General features: G+C 37.8%; 1 protein-coding gene across 17 annotated transcripts in view; it reads left to right on the top strand.

Annotated features, from left to right (window-relative positions):
- Nucleotides 1-26025, top strand: part of LOC111142430 (thyroid hormone receptor interactor 12) — a 138158-nt gene that overhangs the window by 89801 nt on the left and 22332 nt on the right. For 6 of the 17 annotated variants that reach the window (XM_022495631.1, XM_022495607.1, XM_022495552.1 and 3 more), the window contains 20 exons: nucleotides 2560-2595; nucleotides 2677-2772; nucleotides 3659-3751; nucleotides 3957-4118; nucleotides 6117-6185; nucleotides 6273-6438; nucleotides 8862-8979; nucleotides 9101-9260; nucleotides 11082-11235; nucleotides 12369-12597; nucleotides 12899-13017; nucleotides 15294-15501; nucleotides 18304-18404; nucleotides 18625-18799; nucleotides 19972-20113; nucleotides 21253-21444; nucleotides 22712-22863; nucleotides 24372-24544; nucleotides 24943-25016; nucleotides 25100-25299. In XM_022495631.1, coding sequence (XP_022351339.1) covers nucleotides 2560-2595; nucleotides 2677-2772; nucleotides 3659-3751; nucleotides 3957-4118; nucleotides 6117-6185; nucleotides 6273-6438; nucleotides 8862-8979; nucleotides 9101-9260; nucleotides 11082-11235; nucleotides 12369-12597; nucleotides 12899-13017; nucleotides 15294-15501; nucleotides 18304-18404; nucleotides 18625-18799; nucleotides 19972-20113; nucleotides 21253-21444; nucleotides 22712-22863; nucleotides 24372-24544; nucleotides 24943-25016; nucleotides 25100-25299 — 2819 coding nt within the window. The remainder of the gene's footprint in view (nucleotides 1-2559; nucleotides 2596-2676; nucleotides 2773-3658; nucleotides 3752-3956; nucleotides 4119-6116; nucleotides 6186-6272; nucleotides 6439-8861; nucleotides 8980-9100; nucleotides 9261-11081; nucleotides 11236-12368; nucleotides 12598-12898; nucleotides 13018-15293; nucleotides 15502-18303; nucleotides 18405-18624; nucleotides 18800-19971; nucleotides 20114-21252; nucleotides 21445-22711; nucleotides 22864-24371; nucleotides 24545-24942; nucleotides 25017-25099; nucleotides 25300-26025) is intronic. The other 11 variants (XM_022495640.1, XM_022495599.1, XM_022495668.1 and 8 more) reach the window with 6 other exon arrangements.

Genomic DNA, 26025 nt, shown 5'->3' with positions numbered 1-26025 from the left:
TTATAAACATACAATGTATTTTTATCCCCAGGGGTACAGGTCTGTGAATCGCCAGGTTTACACACTTCACAGCACTCACCATAGCACATACCCTCCCCAGTGTCCATAACCCCACCACCCTCTCCCGACCCCCCTCCCCCCAGCAACCCTCAGTTTGTTTTGTGAGATTGAGAGTCTCTTATGGTTTAAAATGACTGGTTTTAAACCTTGTTTGTTGCATTAGGTGATATCTAAACTTAGGTGCTCTCTCTTTTAAACTGGTGATACATGGGCAGTAATAAGCTGCTCCCTTGTGGCAGGTCTTTGTGGGCCACAAAGCTTTTGTGTTGTAATTGTGTGCAGCGGCAGAGCATTCCAGCCACGATACCACGTGAATCCTTCCAGCTTAGGTTTTACGTTAAGTAAAAATATAAAGAAACAAAACCTTTTAGTGATGTTTTTCAGTACAGTCGTGAATTGATGTTTAGAATTTATAAACATCTTAATTGCTTGAGCTTTTTAATGGGACAAAAAGAGGAAGAGAAGTTGCCACTACTAAATGTAGGCCCCTGAACACAGTAAGTCTTAAACAACAGCTTGGTAGTTTTCTTAGTTCAAGATTAAAAAGATTGGCTATATGGGAAATTAAGATTTAAGTCTAAGTGTAAAACAAAAGACTAACATAAACATCATGAATATACTCATACAGTATATGAATATATTGGAAGTTGAAAACCAAGTATCATGTTAATAAGTCTTCGTTGACATAGCAAGTAAAGTTGACAAAAATATGGCTGATGTGTCAGATTGTCTTGTTTGATCTTATTATCAAATTGTGGAGACAGTTGAATGAAGCTCCTTGAAACAAGGTGATGCCATCTTTTGTTCTTGTTGGATGGCTCAGCTCTGGCAGGGTGAGAAAGGATGGACCAGTGTCTTCACTCTCTGTCAGGCAGACCTGGATAGTGTGAACTGGCACTTAACTGTTACCACTTCCATTCTAGTGAGAGCTGGCATGTTGATTCTGGATGTTCAGTGAAAGTAGTATTGATTTTTGTGTTGTTACATTTTGCCTGTGTCCGTATTTACACTCACCCTACCCATTTCCCCAGGAGCTGGTTTTGTTTCCTGAATTAAACTGTCTTGTTTTGTTGTTCTTGTTTATTAAAAAAATAACAAAGAACTAGGCTTATACTATGTAAGATGCAGTTTTTATTAGTTGTATAAAGATGCTATTAAATCTGTGTGCAAATGTTGACACATAATCTGACGTACTTGATTTGCTGGCCGTTGATTAGATTTAAGTGCTTCATCGACCTGTGTAAGACAGCTCCTGCTAGTAATACTGACTGTTGTTAATGAACTGGCCAGATTAATCTTCTATCAGAATTGAATATTGTGAGTATGTATATCTATCCGTCACCATTCACTTGTGTGACCCTGGTCATTTTTGTTGAAAAGGAATCTGTTAGAGCAGTTCCTCTCAAACACGGTCTTACAATGTTTATTCCATCTTAAGAATTGGAGGACTTGTTACTTTTCCTGTCAACATGACAACCCCTTTCAATCTACAGTGGGTGTTTCAAATGACTGGTTATAGGTGATTTGAGTTCCATTGAACCCCAGAATGGGAAGTGTGTGTGTGTGCGCGCGCGCCAACAAAGAAAGTGATCAGGACCTCAGATATGTAGATGTACTTTACCTAGCGTAATTCATAGCTGAGAAGGCACTCCTATTAAATGAATATTGCATTAGAGTATCTGATGTTCATTATTCAATACATTTATTTGAAGTGTACTTTATAACTTGAATTCAGTGCATTTAAAATTTCCCATTGAACTATAAATGATTGCTTCCCCGGATAGGAAATTTCTTTGGTAGCTTTGGCTGCTTCAAGAGATTGGAGTACATACAGAGCCCTAGTACATACATAGCAGTTTTGAATTTCTGCCTTTGAAAAACATGGCTAAAATCTGCTTAAGGTCTTGTCCACAAGGGAAACTAAAAGAAATCAATGTAGACTCATTCATGTAGTTGTAGAATAAGATGATTAATTTGGGTTTTAATTAGTGCATAGTGAGTTTCTGATGTGATAAGTAATGTGTTTGAAGACTTTACAGCTGAGTTAAATGGTGTTTAGCTCAGCTTGTAGAGAAGTTTATTCACAGGAGTTGAAATAGTAATCTTGAATCTGTCTGTACAGTTGTTAACAAATGCCAGTGCATTGCTGGTCTGTTTCTTTAGGTATTAAGTATTTACTGATGCCTGTTAAACAGACATGTGAGAAAGGGGGCTAGAAGTACCAGAACAGTTGGTTGTAAGCCTTTGTTTGCTGACCAGGATCACAAGAGGTGATGATTATCTAGCACAGTTCCCAAGTCAGAGCTATAATCTGCATCCTGCCATCCTCAATATAATCATTTCTTGTGTACATATGCTAGGTTTTAACTTGGTACTATTTTTATAAGAATAAGGTATTGACTAATACTTTCCATTTGAGTTGATGTAGAAGAAGAAACAGTTCTTCTAGGGATATAGATAGCTTCTAATAGTTTGTTCTCATCTTTTTTTTTAAAACAGATAACATTACTTCAGATGGAACATAATTTCGATATTGTAAGTATGTGGTGTATTTTTTTAAACACCCCAGATAAAATTTTGGGTTCTTATTGAGTGAAAGTGCTATCTTATTTGTAGATGAACCATGCTTGTCGAGCCTTAACATACATGATGGAAGCACTTCCTCGATCATCTGCTGTTGTAGTAGACGCAATTCCTGTCTTTCTAGAAAAGGTAATCCTGTTTTTGCTCAGCTTGTTTGAAAGCAGGCCTAGGGGAATCAAGTTGAAGACTCTTGACTTCTGAATTCTAAAGTAGTACATCGAATTGTAAGGCCACCTTAAAAGACTTTTTTAAGGATTCATTATCTAGTCAAAGTATATTTTTTAGCCAAGATGTCAGAAAGATATTTTGTGTTTAGCACACCAGTAATTTAAAGTTGATGCTAATAAAGCATTTATGGAATCATTTCAGTTAATAATTTTAATGAGAGCATTTATCAAGAATATAAAATCTTTCAGAGAAGAACTTAAAGCACTTGATTAAAATAATCTCATTATTTCTAGAAAATATCCCAATGAGGTTCATAGTTATTTATACCCTCATTTTACAGCTGAGAAGGCTGAGACAAAGTGCTTGCTCAAGGTTATAAAGTGAGTCAGTGGAGAAAGGAAATTTTTTCATATGGTCTGTGGTAGGTTGTGTTTTGGTCTGTTTTAAGGGCCTTTTTCTTTTTAATGCATAATAAAATTTGCATTATCTGATAACGAATATGGTATAAGGGTAAAACTTGAATTTTAAAATTTGTTACATAAAACAACCCATTTATTATAAGTAGAAAAATTGAAAGTTATCTAATTGGATTTCGTTTATTCCCTATGTAAAACCTATTTTTCTGTGTCTTTAAACAGAACAAGGTAGTTGGAAGGAAACTATATTTACTTGTTACAGCTTGAGCTCATAAATCACTGGTTTCCTATGGTGGTTTTCATGTTAGAGTTAGGGGCAGTGTATAGATTGATGGGAATTAGCAAAAATACTGTGTTTATTCGTGTAGAGGATAAGCAGCTGGAAAAGCACTTGAGTGATGGCCTTAAGTTACCTATTTTTATGTCCCCAGCTGCAAGTTATTCAGTGTATTGATGTGGCAGAGCAGGCCCTGACTGCCTTGGAGATGTTATCCCGCAGACACAGTAAAGCCATTCTGCAGGCGGTAAGTGTTGCTACCGAAGGACTGTATTTCATTTCACGTTGGATTTTAGATCCGCATTTGTGCTGGCTACTAGACTGCTGTCTCTGTAAGGTGCGCGTGGTGTTTCCAAAGTGATGTGCTAGACTTCTTAGTCCTTTTTCTTTTTTTTTTTTTTAAATTGCTGTGAGAGGGTCTTTCTTCACTTTAACAGTTTTCTGTATTTTAGGGTGGTTTGGCAGACTGCTTGCTGTATCTAGAATTCTTCAGCATAAATGCCCAGAGAAATGCACTAGCAATTGCCGCCAACTGCTGCCAGAGCATCACGCCAGATGAGTTTCATTTTGTGGCAGATTCCCTCCCACTGCTTACCCAAAGGCTAACCCATCAGGTAAAACATGAACCTGTTTTATGTGCCATAAAACATCTTTACTGTGTTCTTTAGAATGCCACTTTTATCTAGGGTTTTAAATCCTCCAACTGGATGTGTAAATTGGAAATATTCTGATCCATGTGTTTTTTTTTTCCTGCTGGGTTTTCCATTCGTGTACCATACTAGGTTATTTTATATAATTTGATGGATTTACCCAAATGTGACAGCATTTCAGTATTTTGACTTTAAGGGATGAGTTTGTTATTTCAGCAAACATTGAGTGTTTTCATTCAATGTGTGATAGGATTAGAGTTTCCTGTAGGGAGATCATCTCTCCTCTAAGGCATTGGGTACTGCAGGAAAGATCTGGAGGATTGGGCAAAGATCAGAGATGACACTGCAGACTGTGACTGTCAGAAGTTGGAGAAGAGCAGGAACAGTTATTTAGGAGATGGACTTGGCAGACAAGGTGATGGAGGATGAGAAGCAGGGCTTACAAAATCTGGTGTGGGGGGCAGTGAGTTAAGCCTCGTAGAGAAATTTGAATTTTCTTTTTACATAAATTGTCTAAAGATGTTGTTAATTGCTAAAAGAGTTTTTAGAAATCAGGCTCTTAAAAATTTTATTTATTTTATTTTGAGAGAGAGAGAGAGAGAGAGAGAGAGCATGAACATGACTGAGCCAGGGGAGGGATAGAGGGAGAGAGAGAATCTTGGGCAGACTCCCTGCCGAGCACAGAACCATGTATGGGGCTCCATCTCAACCATCCTGAGATCATGACCTGAGCTGAAATTGAGTCAGGCGCTTAACCTGGTGAGCCACCCAGGCACCCCTAGAAATTGGGACTCCCAAGTCAGCTTTACAAAGTGTGTTTAAAATCATCTTTGGACAGTTTGGTGTAGAGAATATATTCAATAGGGAGGGATATATGTAAGAGAGCTACAAAAAAGATTATGGAGTCACTGTGAAATGTTTTGCCTCTGAGATGATCAAGATACAAGTCATGCTATTCGTTGTTTGCTTACTTAATTTTAAAAACTTAGTAGACCTAGGGTCCTCGGTGGCTCAGTTGATTGTCTGCCTTCACCTTGGGTCATGATCTCAGGGTCCTGTGTCCGGCTCCTTGCTCAGTGGGGAGTCTGCTTCCTCTCCCTCTGCTGTTCCGCGCCCTTGTGTGCATGTTCTCTCTCTATTTCAAATAAATAAATAAATTAAAAAGAAAAAAAGTTGGTAGGCTGAGATAACCTGTGCTTACTGGGTCTAGAAATATATTCTGTAGTTGGGTGTGATTTCCATACCGTATTTTGGAAAAAAGGGTGAGAATCAGAAGTTAAATTGTTGGGCATGTTATTTGTAGTACCCTTTATAGACTTAAGTACTGATAGTGAAGATACAGGGCTTTTATGAGACCAGAATTATTCTCAGTTTTGTATAAGCAAGCCAGTCTGGTTTTTATGTCTGGAACCCATTTATCAGTTAGGAAAAAAAACACTATCAAAACACTTTTTAAACAGTTAAATTGTTCTTAGGATATTTCATGCTTTCTGAACGAGGCCTCTGGAATAGTGTTTCTAGATTGTTTTCATAGTGATTATAGCAAAATGACACCTGTTTTCTCACATCATCAGTAAACTCTGGTTCACACACATACACTGAACTGTTTCCAACTTTTTAGTTTACTACTGCGAATGCTTTTTTAGAATGATGTTTATCTTTGTTGTGACTTGTGGTTAAGTATTGAAATTACAGAAGCATAAAAGTTGTTCCTTCGTTTTTGTATATTTGCTTTTATTTATTGGGGTCTTCACAGAGGAGAGAAGTTCTCTCAGTATGAAGCTCTTTGCTTTGAAATCATGATGTTATTGATTGTACCTTGCTTGAGCTCATTGGGTTTTCAAGGTTCACATCTTAGTGAACCGGCCTTGAGCAGTTTGGGGTTAGGAAGAAAATTAGGTAGTGATGTAAGACAGTGATATATTTTATATTACTAAACTTTATTTCTTCTATAAAAAATAGGACAAAAAGTCAGTTGAAAGCACTTGCCTTTGTTTTGCACGTCTAGTGGACAACTTTCAACACGAGGAGGTAAGCCTTTAATCGTTGGTGGTATTTTCATGAAATTGTTAATTGTTGAGTCATGGTATAACAGTATTTTTTCTTTTGTTTGTGAAGAATTTACTCCAGCAGGTTGCCTCCAAAGATCTGCTTACAAATGTTCAACAGCTGTTGGTAGTGACTCCACCCATTTTAAGTTCTGGGATGTTCATAATGGTGGTTCGCATGTTTTCTCTGATGTGTTCCAACTGTCCAACTTTAGCTGTTCAACTTATGAAGCAAAGTAAGTGCTACTTTGTTGTCCACCTTCAGGCAGGAGAAGCGGGTTCTTAAAAAGTGTTTATTAATAAATACAGTCAATATAGGCAAGTAAAAGGGCTTGTTAAAAGCGTGGACACTGGGGGTGCCTGGGTGGCTCAGTGGGTTAAGCCTCTGCCTTTGGCTCAGGTCATGATCTCAGGGTCCTGGGATCGAGCCCCGCATCGGGCTCTCTGCTCAGCAGGCAGCCTGCTTCTCCCCCCCTTCCCCCCGCCCCTGCCTGCCTCTCTGTCTACTTGCGATCTCTGTCAAATAAATAAATAAAATCTTAAAAATAAAAAAAAAAGCATGGACACTGGAGAGTAAGGGAAGAAAACTATTGATCCATAGTAGATTTGTGTGGGGACAGTACAGTAGTGCTTCCTGTGTACAACGCATAACATCTGTAGTATATTAAAAATTTATCCTTGGTGGTTCTAGGGCTAAAAATGTGGGCTCATTGCCTTCTCTCCAATAGTAATTATGTAGTGATGCTTCATTAGGGGAATACTGAGTTACAAGTAGTTGCCTGTCCTCTGCTTCCCCTTCTTTCTGCCCCTCTTAGAGTTTTCCCAGCAGTTTATCTGATTCCACAGTGCTTTCCTCCCTCAGGAATTTGGAACTTACTTGCACACGTGAATCTCTCTCATCTTTGCTGCTTGAGTATTTTCTAGGCCCTTCTCAGCCTTATCCATCAATACAATTTTGTTGCACTGCTGTGTTGCTTCTGCATTTCTCTCATAAACCTTAGATTTTGCAAGTTAATCTCAGAAACAGTGGGCTTCAGAAAACACCTGTTATGTAAGGATTATTGCTACTAGGGTGTTGATCCCATTTATACAGGATGCATTTAATGGTGGGTAATTTCATATTTTTAATTCTCATCTGTGAGGCTATTACCGTGGGAGCATAAGTGATGGTGTTCAGGGACAGAGAAGCCTCTGGCATCACTGTCTCAGATAAATATTATTTACGTTATTTACGTCTTTTATATTTAGTCACGTTTTTTGTGAATTGGCACATTGGCCCAGCATTTTGCAGGAAAGTAGTGTTGTTGAGCTGTTTTATTGAAAAGATTCTCTTAAAGCACTAATCACTCCTAAAGTTGGCATTCCAGAGAATCATGTGCTCGTGTCATGAACAAAGTGAGAAGTTGGGGAAGGATGTAACTTTGTCTTGAATAGCGTCGGTGCATGCCCTAGGAGCCCTTTGTATTTTGCTGAGCCCACCATCTCCTGAAGTTTGAGTTCAGATTATGTCTTGTTACCATGTGTGGCACCACATTTCCCTAAAACAGTTTAGGAAATTGTACCATTTTGGACTTTTTTTCCCCTTAAGATGACTGTTCTCACCTTTTGCTTATTAGTCCATGAAGTTTGCCATACATTTATCACTTGGAGGCCACTAGACTTAGATTTTATTTGTTCGGCAGTAACACGAAGGAAGCATGTTGTCACCCTCTCATCTCTTTTTTTAAAAAAAATTAAAGAATCCTTACAATGTAACATAGCTATGTATTCACATTTCTGAAGAAAGTTGGCAAGACTGTACTTTCTCAAGAAATTTAAAATAAATTTCTTAGTGAAATTTATGTGGGGCGGCAATTTAACTATATAGGCTTTTGCCCAGATCAGTAGTGAATACTTTCCTCCACAACGAAATTTAATGATTTTTGCCAAAACATTTCAATGAAATGTTTGTATTTTGCAAAGACCCAGTGCCGTCTGTACCTTTAGTTATTTGAATGACTAAACCTGTGGGTAATGGGAACTTCCTCATGTCGCAGTGTTCTTGCGGGAGGCTGGTTTTTATGCAAATTCCTCTATAAACGGATGTCTTCTGGCATTGGAAACTTAGGGTAGAGGATATGTTAATGACCTTTGTATTAAGTTGGCATGTTTGTCTTTAAGGTAATTACTTCCTGACCACAGTATGGTAATATTTTGATGCTTGTAATTTCTTTGTTTGTGTTGACCACCCGTTTTCAGTATACTTAAACTAAAGGCAAATAAACTTGAATTGGGGATTAAAATGTATGTTGACTGCACTTTTGTACAAAGCACTGTGTTCTTCACACACAAATAAAACCAAAAACAAAATAAAAAAATTCCCAAATTCTCTGGTGTGAATTTTGTTTAAATGGCCAAGTAGGACTCAGACTGAAGCCTTTAGAAAGAAAATTTTCATAAATTTCTTTTTTTAGGTTTTCATTATAGCTCATTTGGCTTTTTAATTCCTATATGTGGCATATTGCTGTATAAGAAAATATCCGTTATTTACTTTTTATTCATGTATAGTTGACTGTAAGAAAATAATTCTGATTGTTTTCCCCCATAGGAATGATTGCCTTTTAAATTAGGTAATATAACTAGTTTCATGGGTTTTTGGTTTCTGTTACTGGTTTTACAGACATTGCAGAAACACTTCACTTTCTCCTGTGCGGTGCCGCTAATGGAAGTTGTCAAGAACAGATCGATCTTGTTCCGCGAAGTCCTCAAGAACTGTATGAACTGACATCTCTGATTTGGTAAAGATTGGGCTGATTAATAACAACTGTGGCTTATACGCGGGTATTTTACTTGAGAGATCTGTCATTTACTAATAGTTCAGGAAGCTACTTAATGAAATAATTGCACCTTTGTTTTCAGCGAACTTATGCCATGTTTACCAAAAGAAGGCATTTTTGCAGTTGATACCATGCTGAAGAAGGGAAATGCGCAGAACACAGATGGTGCGATATGGCAGTGGCGTGACGACCGAGGCCTCTGGCATCCCTATAACAGGATTGACAGCCGGATCATTGAGGTAGTAGTTTCATCGTACCGTTTAAATATGTCTATTTTGGTGGCGAGTGGGTGTAGGGATGGAGTGGGGAGGTGGATATGTGTACTTAAATGTGCTCAATTTTGAATTAACTCAAGATTCTCTCATTTTGTCTCCTGAGAACAAGGTCCTCATTTCTGTTCAGGTCAACTGCTTCAGCTGCTAACTACCTGATTGACTTGGAGCAAGTAATTTAAGTTCTTTGTTCCATGGTTTCCTCATTTCTAACAGGAAACATTGGAGGAGTCAGGCTATACATTTTCAAAGCCCCTCTATCTCCCACCCAGAAGATGCCTCCCATAAACAAAGATTTGTAGACATATAGCTGTTTGTCAGCATATTTTAAAGAACAAAAGCAAGGAAACAATTTTAGTATAAAAGTCTAGGTGATGAAATGGTTAAGTGAGTTTTGATACCCACTAGCCTCATATGTAGTCCACATGTTAATGGGATACATTTCAGTGACATAAAATGGGATATGGAAAAATGAACACAGTATTCAGAACTTTGTGACTCTTTGGGGCACTCCGCAAAATAAGAGAGGAATAATGGAAAGGAAAGGTGCACCAAAATACTTAGTGTTTTTCTATGAAGGTTTTATGTGTGATTTTTATTACTTTTGTCAACTTCCATATTAAGTATGCATTGAAATATTTCAGAAATTTTTCAGGTCAGCAAAATGGCCTTCTGTTAGGAAGTGTGGGTCACTGCATTATTTGGGACACCATGCATCATTTACTGGTATTTTCAATATGGGAGATAGCTTTAAGTCATACTATATTTTCTAATTTCAGTCTGTGATATTTGAATTTTTTTTAGAATATCACACTTGAAGAGACATTCTTCTTTAAAGACGTCTTCTACCATTGGTTTTTAAAAATGAAATTTTGAAAAAGAACTTTGAAACCATTGACTTCCATTATAAAATCAGGAGTTCTTAAGACTTTAAGTTCCGAGCCAGCTTTCAGGAGGGAGTGAGGTGTAAGGGGTCTTGGTGTGTGTTCTTCACCTTAGTATGTAAGCAGGCCATGGTCTCTACCATTAAGCTGCCTTCTTTTTAGCATTGTCCTGTTAATTGCATTTTCCCTGTTAGATTACTCTCTTACGCTTAAGGAGTCCTGTCTTTGATTTAACCTAAGAATTCTGTAGCTTGGACTGTTCTAAGAATGAGTATTCTATCACATCTTTTGGCTGTCTTATCTCAAGCAAATAGTATTAATCAAAGTGTGTCGTTTTATTTATGTACTGTGCACACATGTACACCCTAGGGGTTACTCTCCTAGGTCCAGGTGTGTTCCTTTCGATCTTAAGACATCATTTAAATGGAAAGTCTTTTTACCTAAGGATAATTTTATAGAATCATTTTGTTTAAAGAAGATTTTGTGGGCTGCTAAAAATCTATGATGTAAATACTATTTTAACTTAAGAATTAGATACTAAGATTTTTTTCGGGTAACAATTTTTTTTCTATCAGCAATGTCTTAAAAGCTTTCTTAATATAAACGATGTCTTCCTTATGTCAGGGATTCTACATGACTGGATCTTCCATCAGGAATTGATCTGTATTTATATCTCCAGGGACCTTATAGAGTCTGTGGTGTATAATTGTGTTTAATTAAAAATGATTTATTAAATGAATGAGTTTTGTCATGGCCACACTGTTAAATCTTCCATACTCTTTTACTTCACCATCTGAAACCTGATGAAATAAGTATGTAAGTTAGCATTTATGGAGGGTCCCACTGTGTCTTAAGTTAATAAATTTCTCCATGTTTATATTCAAGGTTTCTCTCTCTTTGCTCTCAGGCAGCCCATCAGGTCGGTGAGGATGAGATAAGCTTGTCCACTCTGGGACGAGTTTATACTATTGATTTTAATTCTATGCAGCAAATCAATGAGGACACGGGAACAGCACGTGCCATTCAGAGAAAACCTAACCCCTTAGCCAATACTAACACTAGTAAGTACTTTTGAGTTAATAGTACTATATTGTCATGTGAATAATATTTCTGATGATAAGTAATTATTTCACTGAGTGTCTTCATTAAGCTTAAAACCATTGCGTAGTGGTAATTAATTTGTTGGTTTTTTTGGTCATGTTCTAACTGATGCATGAGCCAGCACTGCTGAAATGGGACCCTCCACATTTTTTTCCTGATCTGTGATTTGTAGTGTCCTGGGCTCTGGCTGGAATTGGCCTGTGTTGTTTTTTGTTTTGTTTTGTTTTGTTTTTTAAAATCTGATCCTCTTATTCCTCTTGCACATTTAGATCCACACACACCTATCTGCTTAGTTCTTTACAACCTTTTTTGTTACACTATTTTTTGTTACCTATCAAAATTCTCTTCTTCACTAATGAAGAATAGGTTTTTTCTGTTTAGGTTTCTGACATTTGTCTCTGTCCTTGGGAATTCAGTCTCTTGCTTTGCACCTCTAGTTAGAGTGCAGGGGTCAGCAGACTTCTGAGAAGGGCCGGATAGTAAATGTTTAAAGCTTTATGGATTGTACAGTGCTTGTACTGCATACTGCCATTTGTAGCGCAAAACAGCCATATAAAAAAAGAGAAAGAAATGTATGTGGTCATGCTCCAGTAAGATACCCCCCACACCCACCCAAAAAAAAGAGGAGCTGGGCCAGATTGGGCCTTTCCACCATACTTTGCTAACTCCTGATCTAGAGCTTACTTCCTCATCACTTTATTTCCCCTGAACCGTGTTCCCTCTGAGAAAAGCCACAGATCATTTTGTTTTTCCATAGCTTCTAGTCACATACCCACTGCCCATTTCGTGAACTTTGTTTATTTCTTACCAGTGGTTTAGCTGGCTAATACTGAAATATCCTTGATATTTTGTTGAGCACATGCTATTAAAACGAGAGGTACACCGCGCTGATACCTTGTTCTTTCTAGCTGGCTCAGTTTTGTCTTAATGCTGCCTTGTGTCTTTGTGGATGCCAGGTGATCACATTACATAAGTTAAAGTCTTTTTTTTTTAGTAACATTTCAAATAATTACAGCAAGATGAAGGCTCTGTTGTTTACTTTTTTGAATTTGTGAGGTCTGTAAGTTTAGAATTGTACATTTTTTTTTAACAGGTGGATATTCAGAGTTAAAGAAGGATGATGCTCGAGCACAGCTTATGAAAGAGGATCCGGAACTGGCTAAGTCTTTTATTAAGACATTATTTGGTGTTCTTTATGAAGTGTATAGTTCCTCAGCGGGACCTGCGGTCAGACATAAGTGCCTTAGAGCAATTCTTAGGATAATTTATTTTGCGGATGCTGAACTTCTGAAGGATGTCCTGAAAAATCATGCTGTTTCAAGGTGTGTTCATGAAAATAGTAAAACATTGTAGAAATTCAAGTCTCTGCAAGTAATCTCAGCAATCTTTAAAGTAATGTAGAAAAAAAATGCATAAAACAGTTCATTTATAATGTCCCGAGGCCTTCATTGTCTCTTTATATTTATACACACCTTGAGAAAGAGAAATGCAAACGTTAAGCATTTAAGACAAATTTCAGTTGTTTTCACAGTGAAAATATATTGCTCTCAGAATTAAAGTATGGCCAAAAATAATTCTCAAGTTCAGACAGATGTTTTATATGCGAATGCTTTCTTTTTTTAGTCACATTGCCTCCATGCTGTCAAGCCAAGACCTGAAGATAGTAGTTGGAGCACTTCAGATGGCAGAAATCTTAATGCAGAAGTTACCTGATATTTTTAGTGTTTACTTCAGAAGAGAAGGTAATGTCATTCATGATAATTAATTAATGGTTAATCTTTTAGTCTAAATAGTATTTCACTAACCGTATAGCTTTTAGAACAAAAATTAAACTTTAATCTTTTACATAAGAAGTTTTCATGCTTGTAACTTACGTACATATAAAGTGTGTCTTCTGTAAAATCTGTTAACTGACATTGTGTGAGATTAATGGGCGGATGATAAACACTTTGTTATGTTTTAGTGACCTGAGTGTTCATGGGCCAGAAGCGATCCTTGATGTTCCTTTTCATGTGGATAAAGGGCACCTGCCCATAGAGATGCTTGAAAAAGTCAAGAGTTCACTTGCTTTCCCAGTGAATCCCATTAGTAGATCAGAACACTAGTAAAGAGGATTATTATTTACTTCCTTGGGTTTAGTCCCCTAATTTGAGGAATTTGAATATGGATGTCAGTCTTGGAGACATAGTACTTTTCCATTCTCTTTTTGAAAATGACAGAGATGAAACCGAATTGCTCATTTGGGTGTTTTATCCTTTTCAAACATGCCAAGATATTAAAGGAGTTCTTTCTCATCAATAAATCTCTTTATGGCTCTTTTGATCTTTGAAGATACTTTGGTCTTGTGTGAGGACACAGGAAATAATGGTGTTTTGCCCTCAAGTAATCCTTCTTAGCTTCACCTTCCATCTTATCAGCAGTCCCAGTTCTTTCTGCATATGGTCTATTACCCTTCTTTCATCATCTTACACTGGCTCTGTTTCTTGTCATATCTCAAGAGTGCTGTAATCATGCTAGTGTCAGAGTATTAAGTGGAAAGAGGTCTTCACTATTTCTTACTAGTTCTGTTTAAATAACAGTTTTGTTTTTTTTTTAAATCCCAACTCTACATATTTACATGAAACAGAAGGCAAACTCTGTCGTTAGCAAATGGGTGCATTTATGAATAGATACTTCTTTGATCACATAGATATTTGGTATGTGTTCTTTTTAGCCTTGGATTATTTTTAATTTGCATTCTGTGTTTTGGTTTTCATGGTCTGTATTAGTTGTTGTTTGCCTTAGTATTACTTTTCACATCTATTTCATCTTTCTGATTTGGAAGTATATCAGAATGTCTTTTTCTCAAAGTGATTTTTTTCTTTTTACATTTACAGTACCACTATGCCATCAGATTGGAATTTCCATTCCCCCAAATTTACATAGTATATACAGTATGAAGTTTATGGAGGAGTTTTGATTAGTTCTCTACTTTTCATCTGGCTAGATATATTGTTCTTTTAGGTTCCTCTTAAATGTCATTTATTCCTGGGGACCTTGCCTTCCTTCCAGAGTCTGTAGGGTCCTGATTGCTGTGTGTTCTGTCAGAACTTACTTTCTAAAGGACAGTTTATTTTTTATTTGTAACTTCTTATATTGTTTTGTTTTGTTTTCTCCCCGATAACTGCCTGAGTCCATTTTTCTCATCTGTGGCCATATTCTTAGTACCTAGCACACAGTCTGTCATGTTATTGCTGCGGATATTATTTGTGGAATGTGAATGCCTCAAGTTTGAGTTCATTCAGACATTTTGTGTTTTGCTGTGTTTTTGTGGTTTTTGTTTGTTTTAAGAATTCTGATGGAAAGCTCTGGACTGTTTCCCAGAAAAAAAAGTGAATGTGTGAACATGCATTCATACATTCACACACACACACCTTGGCATACAGTTGATAGTTCTTGGCAACTACCCCCCACTCCCCATTACCACTGTCCACCATGTGCATTCTCCTGTGGTTCTAGCCCATATGTGAACCCCTGCCTTGTAAGTTGCTGTTTAGCTCCCCTTGTCTCCTGTGGGGATGTGAAAAATCACCATCCTTGGATTGCTGGTGTTCTCTTTTGGCCATTGGCGTTACTGTGATCTTGTCTCACTGTGCATTTGAAGTCAGCTTACAACTGTAGCGAGTCTTTCTCTCCTGGCTATCAAGCCACAGGAGCACTACTGCATTTTTGTAGTTCATTGTTTTTATTATAGTATTTTGAATTTCCAGTAGAACTTTATGTGCAACTCTGTTAAATTTCCTGTGATCACGTTTTAAATTTAGATCTCTTTATTTAATGCTGAATTTGCCTCCTACTTTCCAAAATGGAGTCAAGTCCAAAACCCTGGCACCTAAGTCATCATGCTCCACCCTACTCCCACCCTCATTTGCTGGATGCTTTTAATTCATTCCCTGTGAATCAGTGTTAGCATTTAGATTCTGTAATCGTGGGGAAGTGGTCCTGGTTAAAACTGACTGTTAAATCTGTTACTACATAGGTGTAATGCATCAAGTAAAACACTTAGCAGAATCAGAGTCCTTGTTGACAAGTCCACCAAAGGCATGTACGAATGGGTCGGGATCCTTGGGGTCCACGACGTCAGTCAGCAGTGGAACAGCCACGGCCGCCACTAACGCCACGGCTGACTTGGGGTCCCCGAGCTTGCAGCACAGCAGAGATGATTCTTTAGATCTGAGCCCTCAAGGGTAAGTCAGAGTTTTGTGCTGATTTTTATGCTCTTTGCCTTTACCTGTGTCCTGGTACCTGAGATTCACACAGGGAATAAAATGGTAAAATATTAGGACACTTTGTGTCTTCCCATCCTGTTTAGTTCGATGTTTAACAGGCATGGGAAGACACCGAACACTTATGGGAAAGCCACTCTGTTGAGCCGTGCTTAGGAACCACAAGAGATGCTAGGTATTTCCAGTGTCATATCAGGGAACTGAGGCTCAGGAAACTTTCTGAGTGAACTAATTGAGAAGTCAATGATGAGCACAGTGTCACACACTTACTTTACAGATGTAGGATTTGAGCCCTCATATTTAATGGCGTATTTTACTGCATTGTTGCCTACATACCAACTTCAAGACATCTAGATAGTGAGATAGAAATATTAAACACTGGAGTTTTTTGAACTCTACAGGAAAAAACCTGATTTCCCATTTATTTTTAATTGACAAATGGGAACTTTGCTCTTAATAAAAGAAATTGGGAGTTCTCTGTATCGTTCCAATTTTAGTATATGTGCTGCCGAAGCGAGTACGGGAGTTCTTAAAATGGGTCTGCTTCCACCTCGCTTACCCCTTTATTGTACTGTGCTTCTGAGAACATTACCAGACCCTCATTTTAGTTTTCATTTTGTTGTGATGAAACAAATTGCACTCTGAAAGTGTTTTTGTTTCTTTGACATTAGAAACTCAATATTGCTATATGACGCACATGATCAACAGATTCAGTTCTGGAATTTAGAGTGTAGTTAGTGTTATACTCCTTCCTGCTCCTTTTAAGGTGTAACATAGATTTGGGTAAAACATGCTCTACTTAATAAGTGAGGTCCAAACATTTAATCCTGTCAACTGCAAGGTGGCGTTGTCCTAAGAAGCTTATCTCGCTCAGGATTCCAGCTCCTTATGGTGCCACCTGGTGGCACTTGTCCTCTCTAGCTTAAATAAGAATTTTGGCAATTCTGGGGACTTGGGCTGCAGACTGAGACTTCTGACACAGTGGCTGTTATTTTAGGAAGCGGCTTAGTTTGGGTGATACCTATGTCAGGGACCCAGTCCAACGGGATTGAGCCTGGGCAATATACTGGGGATCCTTCACCTTCTCTCTTTTCAAGTTGGGTTTGCCTTGCCTGCCTCTCTTTTCCCTTCGTCTCCAGAATGACTTCTTGTCCCTGCTGCTGTAGTAACTTGTGTTACTGCAGGGTTTCACTCTCTAGCGCAGGCACAGTGCCTGAGACATCAGGTGCTTGGTGAAATGTGATGCAGCTCAGACAAGTGCAGTATTTCTGAGCCGCTTAAAGGAATTAGAGTTCATTATAGTTTCTAGAGTTGAAAATTCTAAAAAAATGAGGGAAAAATTTCAAAGTTTTAAGCACTTCCGTTCCTTTGTAATATGGTTTCAAATAAAGAAAAGTTCATGTAAATTTGTGAAGGGAGAATCATTTAGTTGTGTTTGAAAGTTCATTTGTCCTTGGGGTGCCTGGGTGACTCGTTTGTTCAGGCATTCAACTCTTGGTTTTGGCTCACAATCGAACCCCATGTCAGGCTCCATGCTCAGTGCAGAATCTGTGTGAATATTTCTTTCTCTCCCCTCCTCCCCTGCCTCTCCCTCACTTGCATTCTCTCTAAAATAAATAAAACTTCAAAGAAAAAAAAGTTCACTTGTCCTGATTGTGAAGCATAAACATATTTGTTTGTGATTTTAATATACATATCAGATGTTAGAAGACCTTTAAAGGGTTTTTTATTTTTGTTTTTCTGGGGTTTTTTGTTTGTTTGTTTTTTTCTAATTTTATTTGGGTTGCAGACCAACTGAACCAGAACCTTTTTTTTTTTTTTTAAAGGTTTATTTATTTATTTGAGAGAGAGAGTGCACTAGCACGGGGTTGGTGGGAGGGAGAGAGCAACTCAAGCTGACTGCATGCTGAGCGTGGAGCCCAACGCAGGGCTCGAGATCACACCTAAGCTGAAACCAAGAGTCGGACGGACACTCAACTACTGCCCCACTCAGGAGCCCGAACATTTTTTCCATCTTTTCCATATTAAGTAGTTTTGTTATTCTGAGAATCTATTGATATTTCAAACTACTTCTACTGTTGTTAAGAGTATTGAAAATAAGACAAAGTCTGTATGTTCTCTTTCAGGTATTCTAATTCAAAACAGATTATTCATACTATGACTTAATAGATTTGTTTATAGGTAATTTTGAGTAAAAAAAAAAATCACTGAACTATTTATAAATGCATTCATTTAGGATGTTACTGTATTACATACCGTGAAAGTACTTTGGGTAGTATCAGGAAAGTATCTTTAATACTCAGAGTCTTGTTGTATATATCTTATTCTTGTCATTTAACTTAGGGAAGAAATATGATAATCAGATTTAACATTCTTTTTCTAGTTTGATAGCACAGTTCTTTTTAATCTTGCTTCTTTGCATCCTAAATTTGTTCTGTGTACTTTTCTGTATGTGTACAACATTTTATAATAAGAGTTTTAACACAGAATTAATCAGATACTCTATTTGGTTTTACTTTTTTTAGTAGTTCAGTGTAGTCAAATAAGCTGTTTTTCTGGATTAATCATTTTTTGTGTTTCTAGACCTCTAGAACACGGCTGGTGCAGAGTCTGCATTAAATAAGTAATCGTATAATGAAGAATACCCTTTTATGGCAATATTTTACAGCTCCTTGTTTCTGCCATTTTAGCTTGCTTTTCAATGAGCGATGATAATAAAGCGTGGTAATTGCTAAACTTATCCCATGTTTTCCCATGTGATAGTCGATTAAGTGATGTTCTAAAGAGAAAACGACTGCCAAAACGAGGGCCAAGAAGGCCAAAGTATTCACCTCCAAGAGATGATGACAAAGTAGACAATCAAGGTAATTGCTTTGGTAATGTGGTGGGCTGCAGAGGGAAGGACAGTAGCAGTAAGAGGCATGTACTTCTGAAAGCTCTTGACAGCTTTTAAGCACACCTGGGTTTCCTGAACAGTTGTTTCAGTAAATTCATCTAGTATTGTAAACAGGAATGTTAAAATTCGGTTGGTTTTTCATCAGTATGCTGAGATGACTTAACTCTCATTCCCGCTTCTTTTCATAGCTAAAAGCCCTACCACTACTCAGTCACCTAAGTCGTCTTTCCTGGCAAGCTTGAACCCAAAAACGTGGGGAAGGTTAAGCGCACAGTCCAACAGCAACAACATTGAACCAGCACGAACTGCGGGAGTTAGTGGTCTTGCCAGGGCCGCCTCAAAGGACACCATATCCAATAATAGGTGAAGTGGGGGAATTCTCTATTACTTTTGTTCTGAGATTAGTGAAACTCCCCGTTCTTGCAGTCAGCACATTTACTACGTGGAGATGAAACATGGACACAGCCTTTCAATTTATGCTCAGAAATGGCATTGCTCAAGAATGGAGCAGATTCTTAGTTTTTGAACTCTGGCTTTTTCCTAAATTCAGTCACACTTTAAAACCATTTCGACATTTGTGGTTGGGAGTTAACATATGTTCAAAACCAAATAAATTATGTTCCCCATGGAACCTATTCTTTAGTTTTGTTCTAGACAAGGGAAAGCTGACGTATTTTGTGTGCACACACACAGACTCCCCCTTCTATGATACCCTTCTTTCCTCTACCCTTTACAGTGGAACTTAAGAACCCTAGAGTGGAGGCTTGTTCTAAGCTATTTAGAATTGTGTCAGCTAAACTTTTTCACATACCAGTCTTCAGCTGTTTTTGTTTTGTTTGTTTTTTGTTTTTTAATTTTTTATCTTTTCAGTATGTGGCTTTGAAAAAAAATATTTTTTTCAGCCCTTCTGAGTTGTTTTATTTAGTTTTTTTTGGCTCTGGTTGAACACTGACAAGGATTACTTCCTCCGCAAAGAAGAAATTTTTAAAAATCAAATGCCACTGGGTTAAGAGATAGGCTTTTTGGGGAGGAGGGGCGGGTGAATTTGTTTGGTTGTTTTCCCAATTTTGGTTACTAAGAAAATAAGCAAATGTATATCTAAAGCCATCAGAATTTGTAATTTAAATAGCCAGGTCTCAGCTAATAGCACAGGTGCATGTTCCTGGTCTGTAGTTCTTCAGTTTAGCTCTCCAAGGAACAGGATAAAGGACAAAGCAGGTATGTCTGTACCTAATGAAGCAGCCGTGTAGAGTTGCTTTCAGGCAAACACTTAGGGGTAGAGTTCCCAAGAAGTTAGAACTTTTTGTATATTCTTCATGTAATGATCTGAATTATAGTTTAAGTACATGAGCATTTCTCTACTATACCTTAACCCATTTTGAAAATGACACTTAATTTGATTCATCTGAATTTTAGAAGCATAGGTAGAAAAGGGTTTTAAATGTAGCAGCTCTTTGCCTTTGATGTGGAGTTATAATTGAAATCCTTTCTATACACGGAGACTGAATTTAATACCTTGTTTTTCCTTCTTGCAGAGAAAAAATTAAAGGTTGGATTAAGGAACAGGCGCATAAATTTGTAGAGCGTTATTTTAGTTCTGAGAACATGGATGGAAGCAACCCTGCGCTGAATGTCCTTCAGAGACTTTGTGCTGCAACTGAACAACTCAACCTCCAGGTACCACATGGGCTGCGCCGTGTTGGTCCTTCGTCATCTTTTCCAGCATCTCTTCTGTCTTCCTTTCCTTTCCTTGATGACTCTGATTTTCCATGAATTTTGTTGTCCTAGATGAGCTTTTTCACCAGACATGTACCTTTAGCACTGACTTAGCTGTAACTTGTCCATTGACTTTTGTGCTTCATTATTTTATCATTAACTATACTAGGAATCTCATCTTTGACTTTCTTCTCTTCTCATCCCCCCCCCTTTTTAAAAGCATTTATTTAGAGAGCACATGCATATGAGTTGGGGGAGGGACAGGGCCAGAGGGCCAGCAAATCTCAAGCAGACTGCTCTGAGCGTGGAGCCCAACGGGGAACCCATTCTCACGAACCTGAGATTATGGTGTGAGCCCAGATCAGGAGTCAGAGGCTCAGCTGATTGAGCCACCCAGGCTATCTGTCACATTAATATTTCTTGACAAAAAAAGAAACTTGAGAGAAATGTCCCACAGGTACATCTCAACTGTGGGTATTAGACTTGATGGGACCCTCCTTAACCGCTCAACCACACAGATCTGATAGTACTTGGAGAGGGAGATTGGATAATGAGCCTTTTATATTTCATCTGATTCTTAGCCTGTTTACATTTTTAATGTACTTTGAGTACTTCGAGTAGTCAAGAATTGTCCACTTCATCCAGGTTTTAAATGTATTAATTTAAGGTTATACTTTATATTCTTGTTTTATCTTATCATTGTGGTATTCTAGCTCTTTATCCCTCAGTTTGTATTCTCATCTCAATTCTAGGTCTCATTTATTTATTTATTTAGTCTCTTGATTTCTTTTATTATTATTTCTTTATTTCTTTATTTAACATTGGCCAAATGCAAGACTTTGCTTTTTTATGCCAGTAGTATGGATGCTGGTTTTCTTCCATGAAATCCTAACATTTCTGACTTTGCGTGTAAGATCATGGTTTCCAAGGTTCTACCAAGAATGCATCACTCCCCCCACGTTCTTTTTTAAAAATGTTGAGAATGTATTCAATTCCTTTTGGGGGAAACGTGCACTGTGCATTTAGTTTAAGTCAATATAAATAATCAGTACAGATTAATCAGTATATTATTATAGAAATACTGTTCCCAACTCTTCCAGGTGGATGGTGGAGCTGAGTGCCTTGTAGAAATCCGTAGCATAGTCTCAGAGTCTGATGTTTCATCGTTTGAAATCCAACACAGTGGATTCGTGAAGCAGCTGTTGCTTTATTTGACATCTAAAAATGAAAAAGATGCTGTGAGCAGAGAGATCAGATTAAAGAGATTCCTTCATGTATTCTTTTCTTCACCGGTAAGTTATCTCCTGATGCTTCTCTGTCATCCTGTAGGAATCATTGGTCACTGATGTGTGTATTTTCACCTCAGTAATTTCCTTTAGGTGCTGGTCAAGATATTGAGGTCAAGTCTCTGGCTTCTGATACAGTTAGATTTGGATTTCTTGGTCTTTTATATATCAAATATACTAGTAAAGCAACAGAATCGTGATTTAATGGCATAGGTGCTATACTTTCTATGGCCATTGTATCTTGAGTCTTTTTTTTTTTTTTTTTTTTTTTTCAGGTAAAACCAACCATTAATAGTCTCTTAATTGTGAATGTATTTTATTCTCAATATGTGTTTTTAAACATGTTGTCAACAATATATACATGTAGGGAAATATGGTAAAATAGCTACAGACATGAGAGAGGGAGCATATAAGTTTCCATTTTGCATATAAAGTACAGTATTAACAATTTTATTGGAGTGTACGCAATCACCATTTATAATCTGGATTAGCAAACCAGAAGGCTCAGAGGGGCTCCACTTCCTTCAGCCTCAGTGGGTAAGAGCAAGAATGTAACCATTCTTGGACACTACTGACTTAACATCATTCTATTTTTACAAAACTACTTGAAAGAAGTCATACTCTGGATCATCTGTGTAGTAGGACTAAGGGTAATTCTCCTATGTGTTGGTGAAACATTTGAGCATTTCCTGTATTCCTATATGTTGGTGAAACATTTGAGTACTTCCTGTATTGTTTTAACTTGGGCTTGTAATGCAGCCTTACTTGTTTGAGATGCATTAGATGTGTAGCAGTACTGGATACAGTTTTATACCATGCTTAAGATTAAGTACAGGTCTGTAATCTCCATGCAGCTGAATGGGTTTCAGGAGTTCTACAGTACGGTATGTATACATTGCCTGGTTCCCAGTGGATTCTAAATGGCACTCCATGAACGTTGAATGTTTTTGCAGGAAAGCATATGGATATTCCTGCTCAGTACAGGTAAATAAAGACTGCAAAGGGCCTCATGTCCGAGTCAGATCTCTTCGCCAATAAGTTGTGTTTTCAAGCCTTTTTGGACTTAGGAATTAAGAATAAGGGATTGTGGGCCTGTACAAAAAAAGAGTCTCTTTGAAATAATTTAGATGGAAATAATCATTCCAACCAAATCTATCAAAAGAGAATAGAGGCATGGTTCTCTTCTGTCAAACTGACCATTAAATTTTCTTGTTGAGGAGTGTTCCATTTTCAAGAGGCCTTGCTTAACCTGTTGGTTTATTTATAACTTTAGCTTCCTGGAGAAGAGCCCATTGGAAGAGTAGAACCAGTGGGTAATGCACCTTTGTTGGCATTAGTTCACAAGATGAACAACTGCCTCAGCCAGATGGAGCAATTTCCAGTGAAAGTACACGACTTCCCCAGTGGAAATGGGACAGGAGGCAGGTAAGGATCATTGCCTGGGTGTGCCCTTGCCATTGGACTCTGTGCTTCATTTTGTTGAGATAAAGTGCCAAGAGGTCTGGTAACATCCTCATCTGCTCTAAGACCATTTGACTATAATGACTGAAGAAAAACACTTTTTATCTTTAAAATCGCCCCATGTATTTTAAACATGTTCTGGAAATACATAACCCATTGATTGTGTTGGTGAGCTATAATAGCCTTAGTGTTCCTTAAATTGATAGACTTTAATATATACGGCTTCTCTCCATGAATTTGTAGATAGGGATAATAAAATATTTGCATTCTCTGTAATAATGTGATATAAGTGGTTATACCTTTGATGGGTTTCAGCAGATAAGTGTATATTTTGAAGTTTTTTTGTTTCATTAAAACTTCTGCTTTTTCCATAATACAGTAGTTTTGCTGGACTCATGAAATGCTATAGGAAGAATTCACTGTAAAAGTTCATTATGGTATTTTCAGGTTGTTACAAGGTTTCTGGAATATTATGATTAGAAGCCTACAAAATAAGAAACTAGTTCAGTTTTAAAATATACAGTCTGATGTGTTTTGAAAACATTTAAATTTTTTATTGAATTAAAACGATGCATTATTGGACAGATGAAGGGATCCGTGTGGGCTAGGGTTTTTTTCTGGCTTTGAATATTAATATAGAATATGGTATTCAGTTTTGATCATTATCCTGTCCTGGAAAATTTTATGAAATATGGGGGCATTTTCATCTGTGTCTGAGAAAATTATAAAGTTTTTCATTTTTACCTAGATTTATATTAAAAAAAAGTATGTTTACATATATGTGTGTAAATGTGTGTGTGTGTGTGTGTGTGTGTGTGTGTGTGTGTGTGTGTATCTCCTGTCTAATGGAATATTCTTTTCCATACTCCTATTTGCATGCCTTATGGAATCTTACAGATAAACTGCATTTTTAGCCTGTCTGTGTCTCACTGTTGTCAGCCCTTTCCAGAAGCGAGCAATTAAATATCATTACCAGGTTAGACTTGTGTAGCTATCAAACTGCTTCGTTCAAAAGACTGTAGCAAAGTAAATTTTAAAGGTTAGTTTTTAAAGTAATTTTATAACAACTGTTTGAAAGCAAAAAAGAGGGCTTTTTCCTTTGTTTTTAAAGCCATGGAATTTCGTTAGGCTGTGGCAAAATACTGCAGAAGTGAGCAGGCTCAAATGGTTGAAGAATTTCTAGTCTAGAGAAATAGTTAAATCTCAGTGGTGAGGATTTCTGCTCACATCGGTTTCTGGTATGATAGCGATAAAATGATAATTTAACGTTTTCATATGCATACATACACACCCTCTTTTATTCCTTACTTTATAAAAACTTTCAGTAAGTAACTTGAATTGCTGGCTTGACTGTTTACATAGCTGGTAAGTAGGTGCTTATTTTGTGTCTTAAAATGAAGTTTGTATTGTCTTTTGTTTGTATTTTGATTTTGAAAATAATAGAATAACTTTTTTTCACAAATTATCTTGAGCTTTTCTCTCAACAGAGGATCACAGGCTTTAAAATTTTTCAACACACATCAGTTAAAATGCCAGTTACAAAGACATCCAGACTGTGCGAATGTGAAGCAGTGGAAAGGCGGGCCAGTCAAGATCGATCCCCTGGCTTTGGTACAAGCTATTGAGAGATACCTTGTAGTTAGAGGTACTTTCCCTAGATGTGTGTTTTGTGTTTGTACGTACATTGGGCTGGGACTATTAGGGGATGTGGGAACGATTTCCCTGCTTAAGGCTGCTTCTGTTAAAACCTAGCATTGGGAACTTGTGTTCCCATCATTCATTTTTACATAGCCTATGGAAGCGTAGTACACTTCCGAGGGCTTGATGGCTGACTTCAGTGATGAGTTCATTTATCGTATCGGAACATAATGCAGTAGAAATGTTGCTCTATAGGTGACAATTTTCTTAGGTTTTTCTGCTTCATAGGTCACAGTGTTAAGTGTGTACTTTTTCTAAGAGTATGTTTGTTTAACCAGTACTCGTGGGCTTTTCTTTGCCACGGACAATTGCTTAGGAGTTTTAACGCCCTTCTTGGGTCTTCAGGGTATGGAAGAGTAAGAGAAGATGATGAAGACAGTGATGATGATGGCTCTGACGAGGAAATAGACGAGTCTCTGGTAAGGTGCTGTTCTCACCGTGTTGTCATGCGCACACGGTTCAGGGCCTGGAGCTTAAGTGGGTTTTCTTTTGCTTCATCCAGGCTGCTCAGTTCTTAAATTCCGGCAATGTAAGGCACAGGCTACAGTTCTACATTGGAGAGCATTTGCTGCCGTATAACATGACCGTGTATCAGGCAGTCCGGCAGTTCAGTATCCAGGCTGAGGACGAGCGGGAGTCCACGGACGACGAGAGCAACCCTCTGGGGAGAGCGGGCATTTGGACAAAGACTCATACAATATGGCAAGTCCGAAACTGACTTCATTTGCTTTGTCATCAACTTCCATATGTCGTTCCTGTGTTTTGGAATTCATAGTAATGGCTGGCTTACATAAGGAGAGTGGGCCCAAATCCTACATTTTATTATTAAAAGCTGCTTCAAATATTTTATCTGTGTGTACATGAATGCATGCATGTGCACACATGTGTATGTTTGTATTTGCCTTCCTTATGTCTCCTGGAAAACGTACTCATGGGCAATAATCACAGTATATGTCAACTTTTTAGATTGATTTCGAGTCTTTAAAGAAGACAAAAACCTCTTCGGAAGATGACATTCCTTTAGGTAATAAGCTTGGCATCTCTGAGCCCTTAGAGGCATTTGGATGCAGCTTTCTGCATTGTTTGTGAATGTCTTCTACTCAGATTTATTTATTTATTTATTTATTTATTATTTTTTTTTTTTTTTTTAAGATTTTATTTATTTGACAGAGATCACAAGTAGGCAGAGAGGCAGGCAGAGAGAGAGGAGGAAGCAAGCTCCCCGCTGAGCAGAGAGCCTGATGCGGGGCTCGATCCCAGGATCCTGAGATCATGACCTGAGCCGAAGGCAGAGGCTTTAACCCACTGAACCACCCAGGCGCCCCTTCTACTTAGATTTAAAGAGAACCAGTCTTCAGGGCACCTGGGTGGCTTATTCGGTTAAGCAGCCGACTCTCGATCTCTGCTCAGGTCTTGATCTCAGGGTTG

This window comes from Enhydra lutris, unplaced genomic scaffold (assembly GCF_002288905.1).
Source record: "Enhydra lutris kenyoni isolate GAN:26980312 unplaced genomic scaffold, ASM228890v2 scaffoldscaffold1, whole genome shotgun sequence".
NCBI lineage: Eukaryota > Metazoa > Chordata > Mammalia > Carnivora > Mustelidae > Enhydra > Enhydra lutris.
The sequence above is the reverse complement of the archived record's forward strand: the minus strand, read 5'-3'. Positions and strand labels throughout refer to the sequence as shown.